General features: G+C 30.5%; 1 protein-coding gene across 1 annotated transcript; it reads right to left on the bottom strand.

The window, feature by feature from the left end:
• Positions 1 to 4,988: 4,988 nt before the first annotated feature.
• LOC145241311 (uncharacterized) lies at positions 4,989 to 21,249 on the bottom strand. The gene is made up of 6 exons (XM_080104120.1): positions 20,719 to 21,249; positions 18,123 to 18,207; positions 13,588 to 13,665; positions 13,185 to 13,349; positions 6,329 to 6,438; positions 4,989 to 5,101 (listed from the first exon to the last, which is right to left on the bottom strand). The coding sequence occupies exons 1-6, from the start codon at positions 21,180 to 21,182 to the stop codon at positions 5,014 to 5,016; spliced, it is 990 nt and encodes a 329-aa protein (XP_079960246.1). The 5' UTR covers positions 21,183 to 21,249; the 3' UTR covers positions 4,989 to 5,013.
• Positions 21,250 to 21,745: the final 496 nt, after the last annotated feature.

Here is a 21,745-nt window from a genome sequence, read left to right on the forward strand (position 1 = left end):
AAACATTCAACAGACTATTGTTAAGAAGCTACCAATTTCTATCCTCGCCTCTCTGCCTTTGTGCAATCACACTGAAATATTCTAAGTATTCTAAGATCTGACACTTGGCATTTTTAAAGTGGTTTTGAGACAGCGAAAGCACAATGAAATGCCTCCATTTAGTTAATCATTTCTGCAGCTCTTGATTATTTCCTTATTTTCTGTAATCACAGAACCTGTCTAACGCAGACCAGTAGTCAAATCAGTACTGATTTCCAAGTCTTCCAGATCTCATTTTAGTGCAACTTGATTGTGCCATCCAACTCGATGCACTGACATGATAATTTGATTTGAGGACGTGCTTCTTCCCTCAAACTGGGTTCTATTTTCTTAAACCTTTGAAAATGTCGCATCACTAAGTTTCATTATCCACCTCATCTTCTCAATTCACTCCTTCTTTTTCATATAGTTGACATCGTTCTAAGCCATCCAGCCAGAGTAATGGCCTATGAACTTTCTGTAGGGAGAAAACGGCTTACATTTGTATTATTATTAGAATCGTTTGAGATGAGTAATTTGTATATTTATTTATTTGTGGACTGTTATCTTCATCTTTATAGTTGTTGCTTCACAACATTTCAGTCAACTATTCCTCTGGCCTGCGTTAGATGGTTAACCATAACGGAATAAGAATGCCGAGTTTCTTAACTGTATCCTCAGAAATTACTGCCTTTCCACCATGTTTTCCAGGTGAGCATTGAAGGAAGCGGTTTCAATCCTACTCATATTTAAGAGGATAAGTTGGCCAAAACATGGTGAGATGACAACAACTATGGAAGGCAGTGAAACAACTATGAAGATGAAGATGAAAGTTTGTAAATAAATAAATAAAAGCTTACACACTTTCCTTACATTTAAAATATTAAATTTTCTGAATGTTATATCTTCTCCCATTTTAATGCAACTTTGTGGCATCCAATATGGTATATTGATATGGTAATAATTCATCATATGCTTCTTCTAGCATAATACCAGCAATCTCTACACGTATACCCAATTTACATTTGTTGATTTTTAATTCTACCTTATCCATTTGACAATGGATCTCAACACTAAGTTTTATCAGACGTGTCACAAAAATCGTGAATCTCACGGATGATATATCATTTTGTATTTTTTTTCTTTATTCATGAGTTGTATGCAATGTAGAGAACTATCAATATGCAGTCGAAGATTCTATACATGGCATTATGCCCAGTTCTGATCTTTCGACTTATAACACTATTTTAATTGTTCTAATTCTGTTCAAATTCCTAAAGGTTTAGAGATAGTAGAGATATATATATACAATCGCCTGACTATTATAGAAAAGGAATTTTGTGTCTGTGTGTATGTGAGTTTGTTTCTTATAAACTCGAAGATGGTTGGGACGATTTTTATGAAATTTCACACAAATGTACTTTATGTGCATGGCAGTGTTCTTAGATTTTGTATTAGAAGGTCTTCAATAAGTATCAATAAAAAAAAAAAAAAAAAAAAAAAAAAAAAAAAAATCCAATGAAAGAAGGAACCGGCGATTTTGACCAAAGTTAACACCTTACACAGCCTAACATCACAAGTGCATGTGAGAAGTTTTAACACACAAGCCAAAAGGCCAAACATAAAATCAAGAGTAGGTTCTTTCATATGACAGGAGTGCATTCAAAATGAATGTTTCTGTTTAGAGAACAATTGAACATAATACTTGACTTTTGCATTTTTAACTTTAATTCAAGCCATTATACAGGGTGACCCCCCCCCAAAAAAAAAACAAAAGCTAAATGGAGGCCATCTAGAACATATGCTGTAAAACAGAGAAAAAAAAAAAAGGCCAAAGACCCTAGTGTTTTGATGTGATGTTTTGAATATAATAAACTAGTTATGACCAAAGTTTCATTTCATTCGAACAAAACACTAAGAAACGGGGCCTAATTAGGGTTGGAGCCCTTTTTTTTTTTTTTGAGTTACCCTGTATATTTAAAATAAAAAAATAAAATCAACAGTAGGTTCTCTGCAATATATTGTGGACTAAGTCACTACAGGGAAGCATGTGAAACTTCCTCCCAATGCACCGCGATGGATCTCCAACTAGAGCAGGCAAACAATCGATTTGATTGAAAAATGGGCGATTTCAATGACAATAAAAATATGAGTGTTAAACATTTGTTGATCATTAAATCCTGGACAACAGCTAGTGTGTGTATATGTGTATCTAGATGAGAATTAGAAGCTTAATCCAAAGGAAAAGAGGAAAGGAATACTCCAACTAGTGGATAGCAGTTAATTCAAGTTAGTGAAAGGCATGATATAGTTGGAAAAATTTTACATACATACTGTTTCGTTGTATCAACTCATCAGTGCGGCTAGACTAGCACCTTTCTCTAGCCGAGGAATGAACCTACAACCATCGTGTTGATAGTCGGCAGGTCTAACCTCCGGCCTATGGGATTGGTGCTTGCAAATGACCTTATCAAGTGTCTGTTTAAATAGACACTCACCCACTGTTTGAGCTGCTTGTTAATGTCAATTAAGCAGCAGGTGAGATACATTTACACAGTTATTCACTGTGTTTTTTTTTTTTTTTTAAACAAAGGAGTCACTACTTAGCAAGGCCTGGAGGCCACTTGAAGATAAGGGTTAATGAGTGTACAGTGGTCAAAGGGAATTTCTTAGTCATCATTAGTAGTGGAAATTTGGTAAATTGGATTACTAAAGGGATGGCTCATCAAAAATTTGTTCACGGACTTGAAGACAAACATATTGTAGTCAGTTGTAAAGCAGGAAAACGAAACAGAGTTCCACAGGCGTGCAGTTCTAAGAAAGAATCTTTGTTCATGGAATGTACGTTTAGGTTTAGGCACAGATAAAGAGTGAGGGTAATTATTGATAGTAGTTTCAGATAGACAAGTGTTTTTCGTGAAAGTCAGGCCAGGGGGACCATAGATTGGAGCTCAGATGAGCACTTGTCATGAAAATAACGTTAAAACAGAGACAGGCTCACAACATTTCTTCTGTGGGAAAGAGGAAAGGGCATTCTCCACTACGAGGCTACAAAGTCTATTTGGAACTGTCAAGGCAGGATAAAGTCTTTCTAGTAGCTCCTGCCCAGATGTGGCAACAGTACTCCATCCTTGGACGCACTTGGCTCTTATACATGTAAAGAATTGCATCAGCAGTGAGATATCTACTGGAACGGTAGAACGATCCCACCAATTTTCCAGCAGCTCTGGCAACCGATTTGGTGCATGTGTTTCATTTCAGATCAGGAGTAAAGGTCAAGCCCAGAAGTTTGCCAAAACATGAAGCCTCCTCAAGATGAGAACCATTCATTTCAATTGATGCCAGCGGGGGACCAGAGCATTGATGATGGAAAAATAGAAGATTGGTCTTAGATGTATTAAAATTAACCAGCCACCTCTCTCCCCACTGCACCACGTTCACAATTTTATATGACTAGCACATCAATCTCGAGGCTTGGAAACATTCATCATCAGCTGTAACCCTTAGTCTTGAACATAAAGTTAATAGAATGTTTTGTCAAATTAGAAAATTTTTACCTCAAGAACTGAAATAAAAATCCCTAAACATTATATATATATTAGTATTACACTCATCTACATTAAGTTCATATCTTTCACCAGAGATAAATTCATACGTGTTAAAGCTTGTAAATAACAGATCACTAACATGATTTACATGTAAATAATCCTGTCACCTATGCAATAATATATTTCATGTTCACATGTATATTATTATCTTTCACACATTAAAAAAATTGTCCAATCAGCAAAGATGAAGATTAATCTAATATTGCTAAAACAAATAATTGTGACTTTACCCATTTTAAAATGAATTGTTCCAAAATCATGTGGCAAATTAATAAAAATTATGTCCCATTGATTAAAACAGTACAATTCTAAATTCATTTCAAAAAAATAAAAAATATTTGCTTTATTGATTTGAAAAATATTTAACAATTTTTACCATTAATATAAATAAGCAAAAAAAATAAAATAATTAAATTGCTACACTCACTCACTATTCAAGTTTATCATCTAGGTTTCCTTCAACAGTTGTTATGCTAAGTTTTCAGTGATCATGACTGTGAGGATTGACTGTGTCCATATTCCACTGTTTTTTATGGTTTTGCCTGATGGGTTTCTTTCTGTCTTTTTAGAGTACCCGGCTTTCTTTTTGCTGTCCAGTCTTACAGCCCTGCAAGTTAATTCAACATGCCAAACCAACAAAGACAGTTTGCCCTTATTAGCACAGCAAGTTTTGCGACAGTTAATTTCTTGAGTAGAACGTCTGGCTTTACATAACTATTATTTAAACTAATGATATTTGTATTATTTAAAGAATGACAGTTATTTGTACAGAAAGGCATTTTTTCTACCCAGAGATATATATTTTAAAAGAAATAATAGGTTCTTATTCAGAATTCTCCCTATATTAAAACAAAAATAAAAATTCTGTATGATATATGTATCAATGATGAAATAAAAACATATTCCAAAAGTCACATAAATTGATCAAAATAAGAAAATATTTTATGAGTATCTAAGGAGTGACACTCTTGCTGCCAGTTAAAAACAATCTCGAGAAACAAAGGGAGATAACAATTCATACTTGATAGATTTATGCTATCATACCAACAAGTTTCCATTAATTGCTTAAAAATGATTTTCTTTATAAAAAAAAAATAAAACTCCCTAATCAATTTACATGATTTTTGATAGATTGATTTTTTTTTTTGTTTTGTCATGGGTAAGTACACAAAATTTTTCTGCATTTTAATTTTTTTTTTAATAGTGAAGGAATTCTGGACAATGACTAAAGTATTTTTAGCAGGTGAAAGGTGGAGTGTTTTTATTTTTCATGTAAGTAAATTGTATACATCTGAGAAAACCTTTTGCAATAATATCTTAAGAAAAGAAATGAGAAAGTTGAAGTGATAACAAACTCGATGCTTAACATAAATAAAATATTTAATGCTTAATCTGTAGACATCGGTTTTCGTTTCTTTTTATTTCTTGGTTTTTTAGCATCTCCAAATATTTCTGCATATTTTCTCTTCTGGTATCTGGAAAGAAGAAAATATTTTGGATTTCATCTCAAAGCAAATGATGTAAATATGAGGAAAAAAATTCATTGAAGATGGTTTTTGTCATGATTTCATTTTAGGCAGGCAGTAAACAAAATGCACAAAACAAATAAGTAAAAAATAAAAATGTGGCACTTTATTATTACGATTGGTAGAATAAAACAGCATTTGAAGCAAATATATTACTAATGTCATGCTTTTATTTTAAAAACAAAGTAAAAAGTGGCACCTAGAGAAAAAAAAATTGCATGCTAAAATTTTCTGCTTCAAGGGCAACAATTCAAGTCCTTGTTAAATTATTTAAATTAAAAAAAAAAAAAATGTTGGCACTTTATGACCCTACAGTAAATTATGTATATGGGAGTCAGTTGCATCTTTTGAAAGTAAGTTAAATTTTAAAATTCTACAAAAACAATAATGCTGTATAATTTTAAAAAATTAATTTCACGCCAACCATACAGTATACATCAGACTTTAATGCAATCGTCAACGGGATCGGACATAACTTTTCTCTTCTAGAATCCACCATACCCTAACTTAACTATGATTGAATGCTACCAAAACTTAGGGAAAAAAAAGAAGTTTCATTTAATAAATAATTATACAGCATTACTTGGCTTTCTAAAATTACAAAAAGAAAAAAAATTACTTCCATTTGCCATCATTAAGCATGCAATTTAAATAATTTTTTTTTTTTTCATAAATATGAATATTATTTAATGATGGCTCAGTATTTCACATTTGGGCAGTCATCAAACCATGTGATCTATTATTGTAGATCAGAGTTTCAAGTTATATCAAAACTGAATTATATTTTCTTTATTTCTTACATATAGAAACTCATAAATTCAAGCATATGAAACAGACTATGTTAAGATATAAAATATTAAAAAGTTGATAAATAAATGAAAGTGCAAAGATATAGTGAAATAAAAAATTATGGTATCGTTTGAATTTTTTAAATAGTTTTTTTCTTCGATATTTATTCTAATCAATAATCTCATTTTGACAATTGAAGAAATTTAATGTCTATAAAATCATAACAAATGGAAGAAATTTAAAAATAAGAAATTAAAATTCAAAAAGAGATAAAAAAAAAAATGTTCCATGTTAAGAAATCCCATTACGAAGAATTTACTCAGATTCCAACAGTCAAATAAAAGGTCATGAATTTAGAAGAAAATTCTCACAAATTAAAAGATTTACCTCTTAAGGTCAGCATCAGCCATAACCTCATCCAACAAAGTGGCTTTTCTTTGTTTCTTAGGAATTCGAGCATGGTAGAAATCAGCAGAACTTTCAACAACTTTACCCATCTGTAGAAAAAAATGAAAAAAAAAAAAAAATTTTTTACATCAGTTTAAGTCTGTCAAGTTTATAGTTATGAAAACTAAAATATTCTTTTTGTATGATGAAAATACTGCTTTCTCTGTTCACGCTTCAGTTGCATTTTCATTACTAACATACAAATTGAATGAGCATATCTTTTGGAGATGTCAATTTAACTCTGCTTCATAGTATCAATGCTTGAAAGCAAAAATTTTAGCAGTTAAACGGCCAGAGAGTGAGACCAGATGGAAGTTGAAAATCATGTGATTTCCAAAATTTCAAGCAAAGAAGACGTGTTTAGAAGGAGCAGGAAGAACAGCAGTGCACATCGGTGACTAATGTAGTAAAACAGAGTTAAAGAAGGAAGAAATCGATTTTTCGATATTTTTCCATTAATTTTTGTTAATTTTAATTGTAAATTTCTATTTTGCAGATCATTATTATTATAGCATATAATAAGTGGAAAAAATTAATCCTAAAAATGGTAAGACCACATCTTGGCGAGGATATAAAAAACGAAATTACAGGATTAAGGCAGTCCAAAATGACTTCCAAACAGATTTGATATTTAAAAAAAAGAAAATGTGAAAACATCTTTCTGTGAATGGGTCAAAGGTTTAAAGTTAAATGCTTGGTAAAAGGGAAATCTGGATCTGGTTGCCCTAGAGCATTCACTTTGAAGGACGACCACAGGCTTAAATTAACCGTTTTGAAGGATCAAAAGAAAACTTATGTTGACCATAGCAAAGAATTCAAAACAGGGGCTGGAAATTCTCTTTCTACATATATATTTAGATTAATGAAAGAAATAGGATTTCCCTCTAAAAGGTGTGCAAAGAAGCTATTTTTATCTAAGAACATCAAGGATTGAAAGATCTTTTTATCAGGTTATGGCAAGAAAGATACAGACTGGTTCAGGAATGTTTTCTGGTTAGATGAATCAAGATTTTATCTTGTTAGTGATACTCCAGAACGGTGCAATCGAAGACCTGGAGAAAGATTTTCGCCAAGTTGCATAAAATCGACAGTTAAACACAGGAATGGAAGGATAATGGTATGAGGAACTTTTACTGCAGCAGTTGGGGAACTTATTAGATGTGAGAAGTCAATCAATGCAAAGGAATACATTTGAATGTTAGAAACAGGACTGTTATCAAGTATCCAGAAGCTGGGAATATCCTAGAACATTATTTTTCAACATGATAATGCCCCTGCACACACTGCTAAAGTTACAAAAATGGTTTTCTGATAATTCAATTAATGATATTTTGGCCAGGTCCAAGCTCAGATTTAAATCCAATCGAGAATATTTGGTCCATAATATCTTGTGCATGGGCTGGAAGAACTTTTGAGAAAAATGACAAACTGGAAAGCTGAGCAAAGCGAATGGAATAGCATCTCCTCTTCAGTGTTCCACTTTAGTTGAGAGCATGTTTAAAAGAATTGATCTTTTAAAGAAATCAAAAGGGAATGCGATTCCATCCTAAGCATTTATTAAAGTAAATGTCTTGTTCTGTGTTATTAGTATCGTTTAAGTTTCCTTGTCAATATAGCTTTTAGTGCAATAAAATGTATAAAATTTGTTTGGCCCATTTTTTTTTTTTTTGCTCACGAGTGTGTGTGTGTATGTATGTATGTACATATATATATATATATAAATAAATAATGAGCACTGATCATGAAAACACTTTGGATATGTCAAGATGGTTCTACTAAAATAGTGTTTTGGATTTTAAAATAAGACTAAGTCCTCAAAATACTATCATTTTGTTTAAAAAAGGAAAATCCTTTCACATGCTTTAGTAAATAATAATCTGCAGGATATATTTGAAGAGTTTTCACGAAAGTAATGATAAAAATGTTAAAGCTATAAAACGACCATTTTGCATCAGATTTTTTTTACTCCTGCAGTGTTTGAAAGCTTGGTACCACCTCCCTATGAGGAATTTCATTATGAAATTTAGAAAACAATTGGGGGAAAAAAATAAAAATAAACAAATCTCACTTGTTATCAGGATATGAAATAAACTGACCCAGTAGTTTTTTGGGGCTTTTTGCCGTCTTAAAAATAAAACTTTGACATGATGGATTTTGAACATTTTTTTTTCTACCAACAAATAAGTAAAATAATGTTTTTATTTTTATGCGTTCAAATGGAAATTCTATGTTTTTGGTACCAGCAGTTTTTAATTAAGGCTCTCCTAGAAAATTTTAACCTGTTTTCAGTGAAAACAAACAATTTGAATAGTGGCGCTCATAATTATAAGCTGGTAAGCAGCAGCAGGTGTTGACTGCTACTTTAAAGCAACAAGTTTGGTGAACTGTGTTTATTTTGAAAAGAATTTTTTTTTTAATTAATGTAATTTGTGATTTTTTTTTATAAAATTTATTTCAAGAAATATTGGTTTTCAAATATATATAATTTTCAAAGTTTAATTTTAGTAATAAATGACTTCATAACTGAAAAAAAAATAAATAAATAAAAAAAAAAAATTAAAAAAAAAAATAAAAAATAAATAAATAAAAAAAAAAAATAAATAAAAAAAAAATAAATTAAAAAAAAAATAAATAAAAAAATAAATTTTTTTTTTTAATTATATATATGTGTGTGTGTGTGTATATATATATATATATATATATAAGATTCTACTCTTTTAGGCAATTATGTGTGAATACCCTAAAAAATTAGTTGCAAAAAAAAATTTAGAATTTAAAGAAAGGTATCATTTTAACATAAATTTAATGTACAGCAATCCCCTATTTCCAGGCCATTCTTGCCTTTTAATGCAGTTAATACTCCAAATTCTTTTGATATTTTTTCCATTTGAAAGTTAGTGTGTGTATATATATATATATATATATATATATATATATATATAAATTACATTACTATAAATCTAGGCACAAGCCCACCAACTAGAAGTGGCTCCCTTAAACCAGTCATAATTAACCTTAAAATTAGAGTGACAAGTTTCACCTCCAAAAAATCTCCTTCAACCCTACCACTAACCCCAATTCTGAATGGTACCCACTTCAAAATAAAACTCTTCCATAACTATCACTAACTCTAAATGGCTTTTACTCTTATACTTTCATAAACATTATTATATAAATCAAAAACTTATTTTTAAAATAAAATTAAAAAAAACATTTTTATAAACATATTTCTCATAAAACTTCAAATAAAATAAAAAACTTTTTTGTTATTACAAGTGCAAATAAAGACTTATTTTTATCTGTATTATTTTAATTTTTATTGTATATTTTTCAATAACATTTTTTTCACATATCTGACTAACAAAAAAAACAAAAAAAAACTAGGAAGATTTATTTCCCATACGAAAAAAGAAATGGTTAACTGCCCTAAAATGTTAGAATGGTTCTAAAATTTAGGATTAGTTTACATGAAATGTTTATATTTATATATATATATATTTTTTTTTTTTTTTAAAAGGGGGGATAATCATATATTTGGGGAAGACAAGTAGGGGCAATTTAGCTGGTGTTAATCTACAATAATACCAAAGAAATATTGCAATATATTAATTTTGAAGTCCTAGTATTATATTTTAATTTCTTGTACACAAAATGCATTAAAATCAAACTTTTGATTTCTCCAACTTTTTTAAAATGAATACATAATTTTTATGGTATTGCAACATATTTGTGTATTTACTGCAAATTACAGTGCTTGAGCATCTATGTTACTGCGCTATTTTTTTAATAGTATTTTCAAGTTAAATTCTATTTTAAATGATATTTTTGTAAAATTTTAAGGTTACAAGTACAGAATAGTTACAAAACAGCTTCCCATCCCCATGTTAAGAATGTGTTTTTAAATAACATTGTTTCAGTGTAGTAACAGATATACAAGTACCAAAATTACTTGGATTGGCTGTTGTTTTATGGCATATCAACCCTTTTCAGGTTAATGCTAAATTCAGTGATTTTGAAGAAAATTTTTTTTAATAGAGTATATTCGTTTTTTTCAAGTTGGTCTCTATTTAACTCATAGTTGGGACACTAACAGGTACTACCACTCCGGGTCAGAGTGGACCTGGGAGCAATAGCAATTAAAGGGTGGCTCCACATTCCACAATCAAAATTACTTGGAAACCATTTCTAGAGATTTTCAGTGCCATATTCAGATTCCTTGCATAAAAATACACTTCTAAGCACAAATTTCATTGCTTTGTTTTAACAAAGATATAACATTTTCATACTGAAAAAGTGGTGCAAAAAAAAAAAAAAAAAAAAAAAAAAAGTGACAAAACACATATGGTCTTAAAGAGGGAAAAATATCCAAACATATGAGACACAAAAATAATAATTTCCTTATTTTAATCATATTTTAAAAATTTAAAGATTCTTTCTCGGATCAAGCTCTTTCTATGTATGCCATTATTGAGACATTTTAAGTAATTTCAATTATTTCATGTGTATTGCTGATTTATACGCACTCAGTTGCAGTATAACATATATAAGAGGCTGTCATACTTTTTTTTTTTTTTTGTTAGTTTAAGCTTAAATGGTAATTTCTCCAAACAGTTTATCACACTAAGCCTGAATGGGTATATTTTAATATTTTTTATTCGTAAAGAAAATTATAGCAAAATCAATCATCAACTTTAGATATCTATACTTCAATGAATTTTTGTGTATTAATATTCATATTACAAACCCCTTTTTTCTATTTATTTAAAAAGAAAATACAACTGTCATAAATAGGTTGTGGAATTGCATTCATATGCAAAAAGATCTAGCTAATTTGCATATACTTTTAAACATTCATTTTAATTAATTCCATATTAGTTTTTTATCATCTTTAGTTAAGTATTACATGTAATTATATTCATGCAGATATTCTACATAGTTTATACTTGTATAAAAAGGTTATAGTAAACACAAACCTCTTTCTGTACATTTTTACACATGTGTATATATATTTGTTTAAAAAATTTTGCCTACCAAACTGTCAGTTTTTGGTCTGCAAGCATGGAACTTAATATGCTAACTTTATATTTGGAAAAATCGGTTGAAAAGCGTGAAAATGAAAAAATGGAATTTGCCAGGCGAAGGTCGAACGACAGCATTACGAATATGCATGCGTAATGTAATAGCTGTTGGTTCATGTTTAATTTTTAGCCTTGGAGCAAATAGGTCTTCATAGCTCAGGCATTAATGTCAAAGGAAAAAAGTAAATCGTAAGTTAAGCATTTTAGTTTCGATTCTCTGTGATGGCTCACAAGTCTTTTTAACATTTTAAATCATTACTATATATTGTGTCTAATACAATATAAATATGAAATCTGCATTAATCAAAATACTATATTTAAGAATATTTTACAACTAGGCAAGGCTGGGCGGCCTGCTAGCATTATATATATATATATATATATATATATATACTAGCATGTTTCCCAGTTGTACAATACACTTAAATGTTACATTTATTTCATGCAGATTTTGTATTTATTATTATTATGGAGCAAATTCTTTATTGATTATTATATTGTACTTAATATATAGTTGTAATTTCAAAAGTAAAAAAAAAATAAAAACATGACAGGTGCCATCAAGAATCAAGACCAAAACATATCGCTCTCCAGCCTAATCTGTTCACGTACAACCTAAATCTATACGTATACAAAACTGCAAAAACTTTTAATTAGCGAATGTGCATAAATAAATGGATGTATTCAGCTTATGCCAGGCCAAGGTCAATGTTTTGTTTTTCAATTCTGATCTGTTAGCTATTTTTACCAGATAAAAAACCAAGTCAAATTTTTTCCACAGGTTCAAACCCCTATTAAGTTTCAAGTCTGTAGACCAAAAATTGACAGTAGTTTGATAGAGACCATTTTGCATACACAAAAAGAAGACCACTTTTATGGAAAGAAGTTCTTCAGTTCTAGTCGACTTAAAGATAAACAAACTGACAATACAATCATGTGTGCAGTTGTTCGTTGATTCTGTGGCGTATTTTGCAATAATTAATGTAATCAATTGTATCAATAGGTGTCAATGGTTCTACACAAACCATTACCAATTTAAACAACTCATTGTGTGGGTAGTCCATGAACTTACTCTGCTTTCTGAGAAAAAAAAAAAAAAAATAGGCAAGCCAATGTTTCAATTTAATCCATGTAGAATGTGAATAGGAACTGCGCCTGCACAACCTGTCACTTGTGAGTCATATAGCTTGGTTTGTAGAAGCAAGACTGGCCTTGTGTCACATGTGATACAAACATTGGAAGCAGATCACAACAGGGTGCATTTATGGTCCTCATGTGTCTAACATGGCCAGAGTCCATCATATAAGATGAAGGAAAAGTAACTGATGCTGAATAATTCCCATTATTACATTATTTGTTTCTTTAATATTTGATAAATAAAAAAAACCCAGAAATTATTCCTTTATGTATAAATGTTCTAAACTCCATAGATTCAAGAATAACTTCTAATATATTTTGAACATTCGAGGATTCAATATATAATGTAAATTTTTTTAGTAGTCAGTTAAATTTTCATTTATTAATTCTCGATCTAGAATATTCAGCATTCCTTTACAGATAGGATTTGTTTGATATTTTTGATACTCATATTTTCACTAAAGTTTCTATTAAAATTTGACCTTTATAAAATTTAAAATGTAGTTAAAAAAATAGAAGTGCTACAAAAAAAAAAAAAAAAAAAAAAAAAAAAAAAAAAAAAAATGAGAAATGCTACAAACCTGGAAAAATTTGGGGAATTTTTGCCGATCATTACTCTTGTAAAAATTCTTACGATCCAAAATCTCTCTCAGCCGAAGAATTGATAATTGGTTTTTAACATCCTTTGTTAACTCTGGGGCTTTCATGTTGAACCATTTGCTACTGCATACCTGGTCTCTGTGTTTCTGAAAATAAATTAACATTTCACTATATTAGACATTATAAACGATGATCCTATTAAATACATGCATAATTGCTCATGAGTACAAAAAATAAACAACAAGCAAACACAATTTTCAGATGAAAGTTATGAAGTTTTAAAGTTTGACTATTTAATAAAAAACAAAAATAAACTAAATAAAAATGATTACAAAATGTAAAATTAGAAAAAACAATTTCCACAAACAAAACAAACAGCCATACCTTATTTCTTTTCTTTTTTTGTCTTTCTGTAAGAATTTCAGATGCTGGATCAGGAGCAGGTTTCACTTTGTCAAACAACTGTAACAAATAAAAAATAAGTTAAAAGCAAGCAAATAATTCTGGCATTATTTGGTTCATTTAATGGCAAGTCAATCATCTATATATTAATATGATAACGTGCGTGTTATTTTATGTCACACTTGTACCTGGGTTGTTTAATTATTATGTACTTCCATTTCTTGTAATAATTTTACCAAGAATTCCTCATAAGTTTTTTTTTTTTTTTTTTTTTTCCACAGTGGTCACCATTTATCAAGGCCCGGAAGCCACTCAGGGATAAGGGTTATTGCAAGTACATTACGTTAGTGTGGAGATTTGATGAAGTGTTTACTTAAGGGAGCGGTTCATTAGGAATTTGTTAAGGTTGGACTTGAACACATCCAAGTTGTAGTCAGGTGGGAAGCAGGCAGACGGAACAGAGTTCCACAGGCGGGCAGTTCTAAGAAAGAAGCTTTGTTCATGGAATCCACGTTTTGATTTAGGCACAGATAAAGAGTGGGGGAAATTTTTCACAGTGGATTCAGCTAGACGGGTGTTTTTCATGAAAGATTGGTGAGGGGGGGGGGCAGAGATTGGAGTTCAGACGAGCACCTGCCATGGAAATAACGATAAAACAAGGATTGGCATGCAACGTCTCTTCTATGGGAGAGAGGTTGCAGGGTAGAGAAAAGGGGATCCCCCACTAAGCCACGAAGTCTATTTTGTACTCTGTCAAGGCAGGATAGGCTGTTTTTAGCAGCTCCTGCCCAGATATGGCAGCAGTATTCCATCCATCAGCTAATGGCATTCCAATAATCTATTTTTTTTCAAATAATTTTTATCAAAAATTCTTTAGAAGCTTTGGTTTCAGTTTTAGCTGATGACACCTTAGTGATCTACTTTTTTTCTAAATAATTTTATCAAGAATTCTTCATAAGTTTTGGAGTAGGTTATAGCGGAAAAAAGTAAAGTATATAATATATATATATATATATATATATACACATACACACAAGTTTAGGATTCTGTTTAGATTTAAGCTGATGAACCCAAGTCATATAGATATATTTTTTATTTTTGAAATCGCAACTTTATAATATACAAAAATCAATAGAACATTTACTCTATATATGAAATGTGTAAGAATTAAAATATCATATTTAAGCATATTTTACGACCTGGCTATACCGAGTGTCCCTGCTAGCTTGAATAAATATTTTTGCAGTTTTAACGAAATATCTATAATATTCATTTTTTTCATTTTCTTCCTTTGAAGATTGTAATGCTGAGTATGTGGCAGCCAAACCAGCTGCCAATATTGCCCCGCTTTTCATTGAAACTGCTATATTTTCTTATTAAAAGAGTTTCTTAGAGTCTTATTAGAGTGAGTCTTATTACAAGTGATGTTGTTGAGAGAGAGAGAGAGAGAGAGAGAGATTGTTCGTGTTATAAAGAGATTCATATTTATAAAATGTTCATTAGTTAGATGTGTTGATGGAAGATGCAGAGTTCACATTGTCAATATGAGATGTCGAGACGTGTATGTAAAGACATTTTAAGACACATGATATACAAGACATAACAATTTTCACTTTACCTTTTGGTAGAATTACAACACAAAGACGACGTTTATAAAAACACAGGATGAGTTTATTTCTTCTCATGACCGGCCGTGGTTTTCTCATCAAGAATTCAAGGCTTCACATATTAAGTTTCAAAAGTGACCGTCTCGCTTCTAGACGTTCGAATGTCCATGTCTGGACTGTCGTCCTCAGACTCTCTCCATCTCTCCCTCAGTTTTTTCTCCTTAACTCTTAAAGTTTTCTAACTATATCTAGAACTTCCCATTTTCCATGACGTCATACACATGTTAAAACATGTGTCTTCTTTCACGTGTTCTGGACATGCATGTCCAAAACTTTTTCCTTTGTTTACAAAAGGAATTTTAACCTATATTCTCAGTAACCTATATTTCCAATATGTTAAAAACATGTTTATTAAATTATCTTGTATAGTTGTATACCTCAATTGAATTTTCATAACAAAATTGACAACGCACATTCTTTTCTTGAAACTATTTTATCTCTAAGCTAAACAATGGTTTGTTTTACATTCCATTTTCTAATTCTCTCTCGTAATCTATTTCTAAACCTAATTTACGAGGTTCGAATTTCGTCTATTGTATTTCATTTTAACTAAATCTCTATTTTTATACTTACATGAAAAGGGGACAGCCCTTATCATGTAACAAAACCAACCGAGAGCTCTTTTTAGTATCCTCGCTGTTCCCTTCTTCATTTATGCTGAATATCTACAGAATGCCAACATCAATATATTACATATGAATCAGTCCCCTGTGGAATTTCCACAGGTCCCACTAGTTTTTGATTAAAGTTTTTATGCTTCAAGTTCCTAATATTTTCAAACAGTCAGATTAATTTTGAACTTATTGTCTAAGCATATATATATATATATATATATAGCAAGTAAATGTCCTTCAAATGATCAATTGTATTTAATATATAGATGGGACTCTAACATGTCAAAATGAATCCAAATGTAATGACTACTAAGGGTGATAACTCTTGAATGCTATTTTCAGATGAACTGACAATGTCTACTTTTAAGTAGAGATGATCAGATATCACTCAACATACAATAAATTCTGCATAAAGTGGCAGGCACTAGAAATAGCTGAGATTCTACAGATTCCAACTTTTGATACTTAAATGCACTAAAAGTAGTAGAAAACAAATCTAGTTTACACCATCTTGAAAATAATACCTTTTCATATTATCAAACTTTGATTAACTTTTGATGCTATTAATCACAGCTAGCACTTAAAATTCATTGCGTAATCTCACCCATGAGAATTATTTATTTATATATATCTCGCTCCTTAACAAGGTTCAAAAGAGAGTCGGAAACCTGATAGGCCCTGAACTGGCATCTAAGCTTCAGCCTCTGTCCCATCGACGAAATGTTGCATCTCTCTGCCTTTTCTACAAGTATTTTAGTGGTGAATGCTCTGATGAACTGCAATCACTTGTGCCCCCACGACGTGAGCACCCTCGACAAACCCGACAAGCTGCTAAATCCCATCCCCACACTGTAGAGATCCCTAGATGTAAAAGATCTTTTTACTCCAATAGTTTCTTCCCCAGAACTGCTAGACTCTGGAATTCCATTCCAGGTCCCTGCTTCCCCAACAGTACTGCCGTGCAGAAGTTCAAGTGTAACGTGAACCGACATCTTGCTGCCCAAATCCCTACATAGTACCCCAGTAGTTGTTGCCCCTGATAGTAGCCCCCTACACCAAAGTGGCAATTTGCCTTGTTTGGGGTGAAAATGTAATAAAAAAAAAAATAAATAAAAAAATAGATGTGGTGACTTTGAAGAATAAAAATTGTTAAATGTTATTATATGCAGTTTAATGCCTTTTTCACATGCTGTCATGATGGATTGCTTTTAGAAATTGAAAAAAAAAAATTGTCAAGGAAATAATTTTCTTTTCTACTGACTTGCCTAATTTTTTTTTTTTTTTTTTTTTTTTTTTTAAAAGTATTTTAAAGCACTTTTATTTACATTTTTTTTTTTTGTTGTTGTTGCCTTTGGAGTCTTGCAAATCTAACAAATTCAACAGTGCTGGATTTACTCAATGTGAAACGTCCATGTAATGTAATTAACAACTCCAAAGTTTCACAAAAATACAGCTAATAATTTAATCTGTCAAAAATTTAATTTTCAACCGATCTGTATAGTTTTATTAGTTGTATTTTCGCTTAATTTTTATATTTTTGGCGATTATCAGGATTTCAAATCGAGTGCCATGTTGAATAAGTCATGTTTAGTTTGTTGGGTTTACAAGAATTTGAAGGCAACAAGAAAAAAAAAAAAGATGTAAACAAAATCACTTTAAAATACTTTTAAAAACAAACAAAAAAAAACACACACACAAGAAAATTATCCAGGTAGGTAGCAAAATAACTTTTATACTACTTGTACAGCTTATGGACTGTGCTGAAATAATGTTAAGAAACCCATTTTTAACAGTTCTGTACTTACACTTAATTTAATAAGCCAAAAATTACTGTAAAAATCAAATTTAACTTAAATACTATCAAAAAAGAAGAAAAAAAAAAAGCATGGTTCGTAAACTGCACAAGCGCCATTTTTATTGCTTTAAGGGAGGTTACTATTTTACTAAGAATTGTAAGAAATTTTTTTTCAACTACTTTATTTAATGTAACAACGTTTTATAACATTAATAAAATAAATGTAAAATGCAACGATATTTTAATTTTCTTAAAACATTCGAGTAATAGTAAAAAAAATTCTCTTTCAACTACTTAAAATAGAGTTACTTTCTTTAGGACAATAAGTTAAAAGTCCGAATAACCACATTTATTTGTTGACTTTTTGTTAATTATTATTGAAAATCGAAGACTTTTGTTGTTGCGTTGTTTGTCTAATAAGATTAAAACGATTTCATTTACCTTGTTGATATCAGTTTTGTACTTTTTGGCCAATAGTTTATCAAGATGAGTTTCAATACTAGTACTTAGGGTGTACTGGGGATTTCTGAAAAAAGAAAAAATGCGGAAGTATTAAATTAAAAAGCTTAAATATACATGACAGATTCACAAGCATATCTCCATAACTATTTAGTACTCTTATTATTGGCATTCATGCAGTATATAGTTAAGAACCGATAAATCAAAATATGTAACAATTAACTTTTACAAAACGCAAGAAAATTTTTTGCTTCTTCTATGAAATTTGAATAGAACTTTTTTTTTTTTTGATAGTAGTGGTGGTGGGATTTAGCAGAGTCAATAGTGTCCCAGTGGGACACTATTGACTCTGTCCCACCAGTCCAAAAATTAAAAAAAAACAGACAAAAATCCACCCGATAAATGTCAATGTGACACTTTTTTCCAGAAGAGAATTTGGGATGCTGAAACCAACGTAACCTCAAAAAATTATACTTTTATTTAAAAAAAAAAAAGGTTATCCTTTACGGAGATGGTCCCGACGTCCGCCTCGTTCTGAGTTCGGGGAGAGGCCGTCTGACGTAGGCGGTGTCGAGGCAGAAAATTACCCTAACCCTAAAATATGCGATATGTCACAAACAGATGCTTTTACAAATATTGTGAAACAAATCACAGAATTTTACAGGGTTAACTAACCACGTGGAACTATTCTAATGATGTGGACTGTTTTTTTTTTGTTTTTTTTAAATTCTAATTATTTATTTGAACTGTTTTTTTTTTGTAAAATTCTAGTTATTTGAACTGTTTTTGTAAAATTCTAGTTATTTGAACTGTTTATTTTGTAAAATTCTAGTTATTTGAACTGTTTATTTTGTAAAATTCTAGTTATTTGAACTGTTTATTTTGTAAAATTCTAGTTATTTGAACTGTTTATTTTGTAAAATTCTAGTTATTTGAACTGTTTATTTTGTAAAATTCTAGTTATTTGAACTGTTTATTTTGTAAAATTCTAGTTATTTGAACTGTTTATTTTGTAAAATTCTAGTTATTTGAACTGTTTATTTTGTAAAATTCTAGTTATTTGAACTGTTTATTTTGTAAAATTCTAGTTATTTGAACTGTTTATTTTGTAAAATTCTAGTTATTTGAACTGTTTATTTTGTAAAATTCTAATTATTTGAACTGTTTATTTTGTAAAATTCTAGTTATTTGAACTGTTTATTTTGTAAAATTCTAATTATTTGAACTGTTTATTTTGTAAAATTCTAATTATTTGAACTGTTTATTTTGTAAAATTCTAATTATTTGAACTGTTTATTTTGTAAAATTCTAATTATTTGAACTGTTTATTTTGTAAAATTCTAATTATTTGAACTGTTTATTTTGTAAAATTCTAATTATTTGAACTGTTTATTTTGTAAAATTCTAATTATTTGAACTGTTTAAAATAAAAATTCTAATTATTGGAACGGTTTTTTTTCTCCTTAAGTTAACAACTGGGCACTTTATTGAAGGGGTTATTTTCTGCCTCGACACCGCCTACGTCAGACGGCCTCTCCCCGAGCTCAGAACGTTGCAGACGTTGGGACCATCTCGGTAAACGTTATCAAAAAAAAAAAAAAAAAAAAAAAGTTAAGGTGTTTGAGAGAGAGAGAGAGAGAGAGAGAGAGAGAGAGAGAGAATGCAGTTATTCATAGACATCGTTTCTAAAAATCCAATATGAATAACCATGTGTTTTCATCACTTAAAAAAAAAATTAGTTAAAATGACTAAACTTACTAAACTACTTAAATTCGAACTTCGTATTAAGTTTTTTTTTTTTTCAAACTAGATTTAAAGCCTTTAATTTGCGACCATAATAAACCATGTTTTATTTACTCATGTTTGGCGATAACATTCAGGAATAATACATTTTACAATCACTTTCCACACTTTAGAAAGTGCTGAAGTCGACAGATTTTTTTTAACATGTGGTTTTAAGCAAAAAGAACAGTACTTAATTGTCATATCGAAAATAGTAATAAAGGTGTTATAAATAATAAACTAGACAAAATACTATTAAAAAAAACACCGAATATATGTCAGCTTATGTCACGGTAACATATATTGAGCGAATTTCGAACAGTATATTGTCTAGTTTATTATTTATAACACCTTTTCCCAAACTTACCGAGTTAAAGAGAGAATCGGGCGCCATTTTGAATTTTCCAATACATCGGGAAACACTGTATGCTTTTAGAGCTGAATAAACATGTTACATTGAATAAAAACACGAAAAATATACCCAGTTTGGTAGAAAAGTAACTTATCTTGCCTTTGATAACATTTATTTGTTATATATTTGTTTTTTGACAACTTTTTCGAATCCATATGCACAGTAATACAAACCCAAAATCTTTAATAAAACAAGGATGAAAATTTAAAGCTGCGTTTACAAATTCCTCTACAACTATCGTCGGATTTTCATTTTTTGTATGTTAAAAAAACTAGATGTTGGTGTTATTAATATTATAAGGTTACAGTTAAAAAAAAAAAAAAAAAGAAAAAAAAGATCGCCACAGCTTTAAAAGGTTCAAATAAAATAAAAAGGTCTATTTACGCGTCTTTCTTGTCTTTTCCTTTTTTCGACAGTTTTGTTTTTTCTGTTTTCTTGTTTTCAGGCCGACCAAACGTCCAACTTGGCATCGTCCCATCTTCATCATCATCATCGTCGCTAGAGATTTCTTCTTTTGGATCACCATCCGATTCATCCTTCACTTCAGAATTCAATTTTAAGTTCTTGTTACCGACATGATCGAGCACAAATAACTCATTCGAAGAAACATTGTGTAACTCATTAAATTCTTCAGAATTCTCCATATCAAATTCATCTTGGTAAATATCCGTTCCGTTGGGATTATCTGTACGAGACCGGGAAGTTGTTAATTTTTTAACTGAGGAAGTGAATTCTTTTTCCGCCATCGTATTCATTATGGGATCATAACTTTCAGAATTTAATTTACCGTTTGTGTTTCCATTAGCTGGAAAGTTTACCGATAAGTTCTCACGTGGAGAGGTTTTCATAGTAAGCGCTTTACAATCTCTTTATAACAGAGAAGGACATCAAAGGGAGATAATTCTGGTGTTTTTTTTGTTTTTTCCTTTTTTTTTTTTTTAATGAAGAACTATAAATAGGGGAGATAATAATTTAATTATTTAACCCAATCTTGTCACGAAATAAACGTCCCCGTGCTATGCCTATTTACTTGCCTCTCCACAAGGTCGGTTTTTAATATGGGGAAAATCCAGCTCCTCCAAAACGGGCACTCTGGGTAGGACCAAAAATAAACATTGTCTCAATCTTTTTTTTTTTTTTTTTTACATAGGCGTCACCACTTATCAAGGCCGAAAGGCCACTCAAGGATAAGGGTTACAGAGTGTAGAGTAGTCAAAAGGACAATATAGTAACCGATAGTAATGGAAGTTCGGTAAATTTGTTAACTTAAGTGGAATGGCTCATCAGAAACTTGTTCACGTTGGACTTGAAGACAACCATATTATAGACAGCTGGAAAGCAGGAAAACGGAAAACAATTCCACAGGCGTGCAGTTCTAAGAAAGAAGCTTTGATCATGGAATCTATGTTTA

The sequence above is a fragment of the Euprymna scolopes genome, chromosome 20 (assembly GCF_053919585.1).
Source record: "Euprymna scolopes isolate OS-2025 chromosome 20, ASM5391958v1, whole genome shotgun sequence".
In the NCBI taxonomy this organism is placed as follows: domain Eukaryota; kingdom Metazoa; phylum Mollusca; class Cephalopoda; order Sepiida; family Sepiolidae; genus Euprymna; species Euprymna scolopes.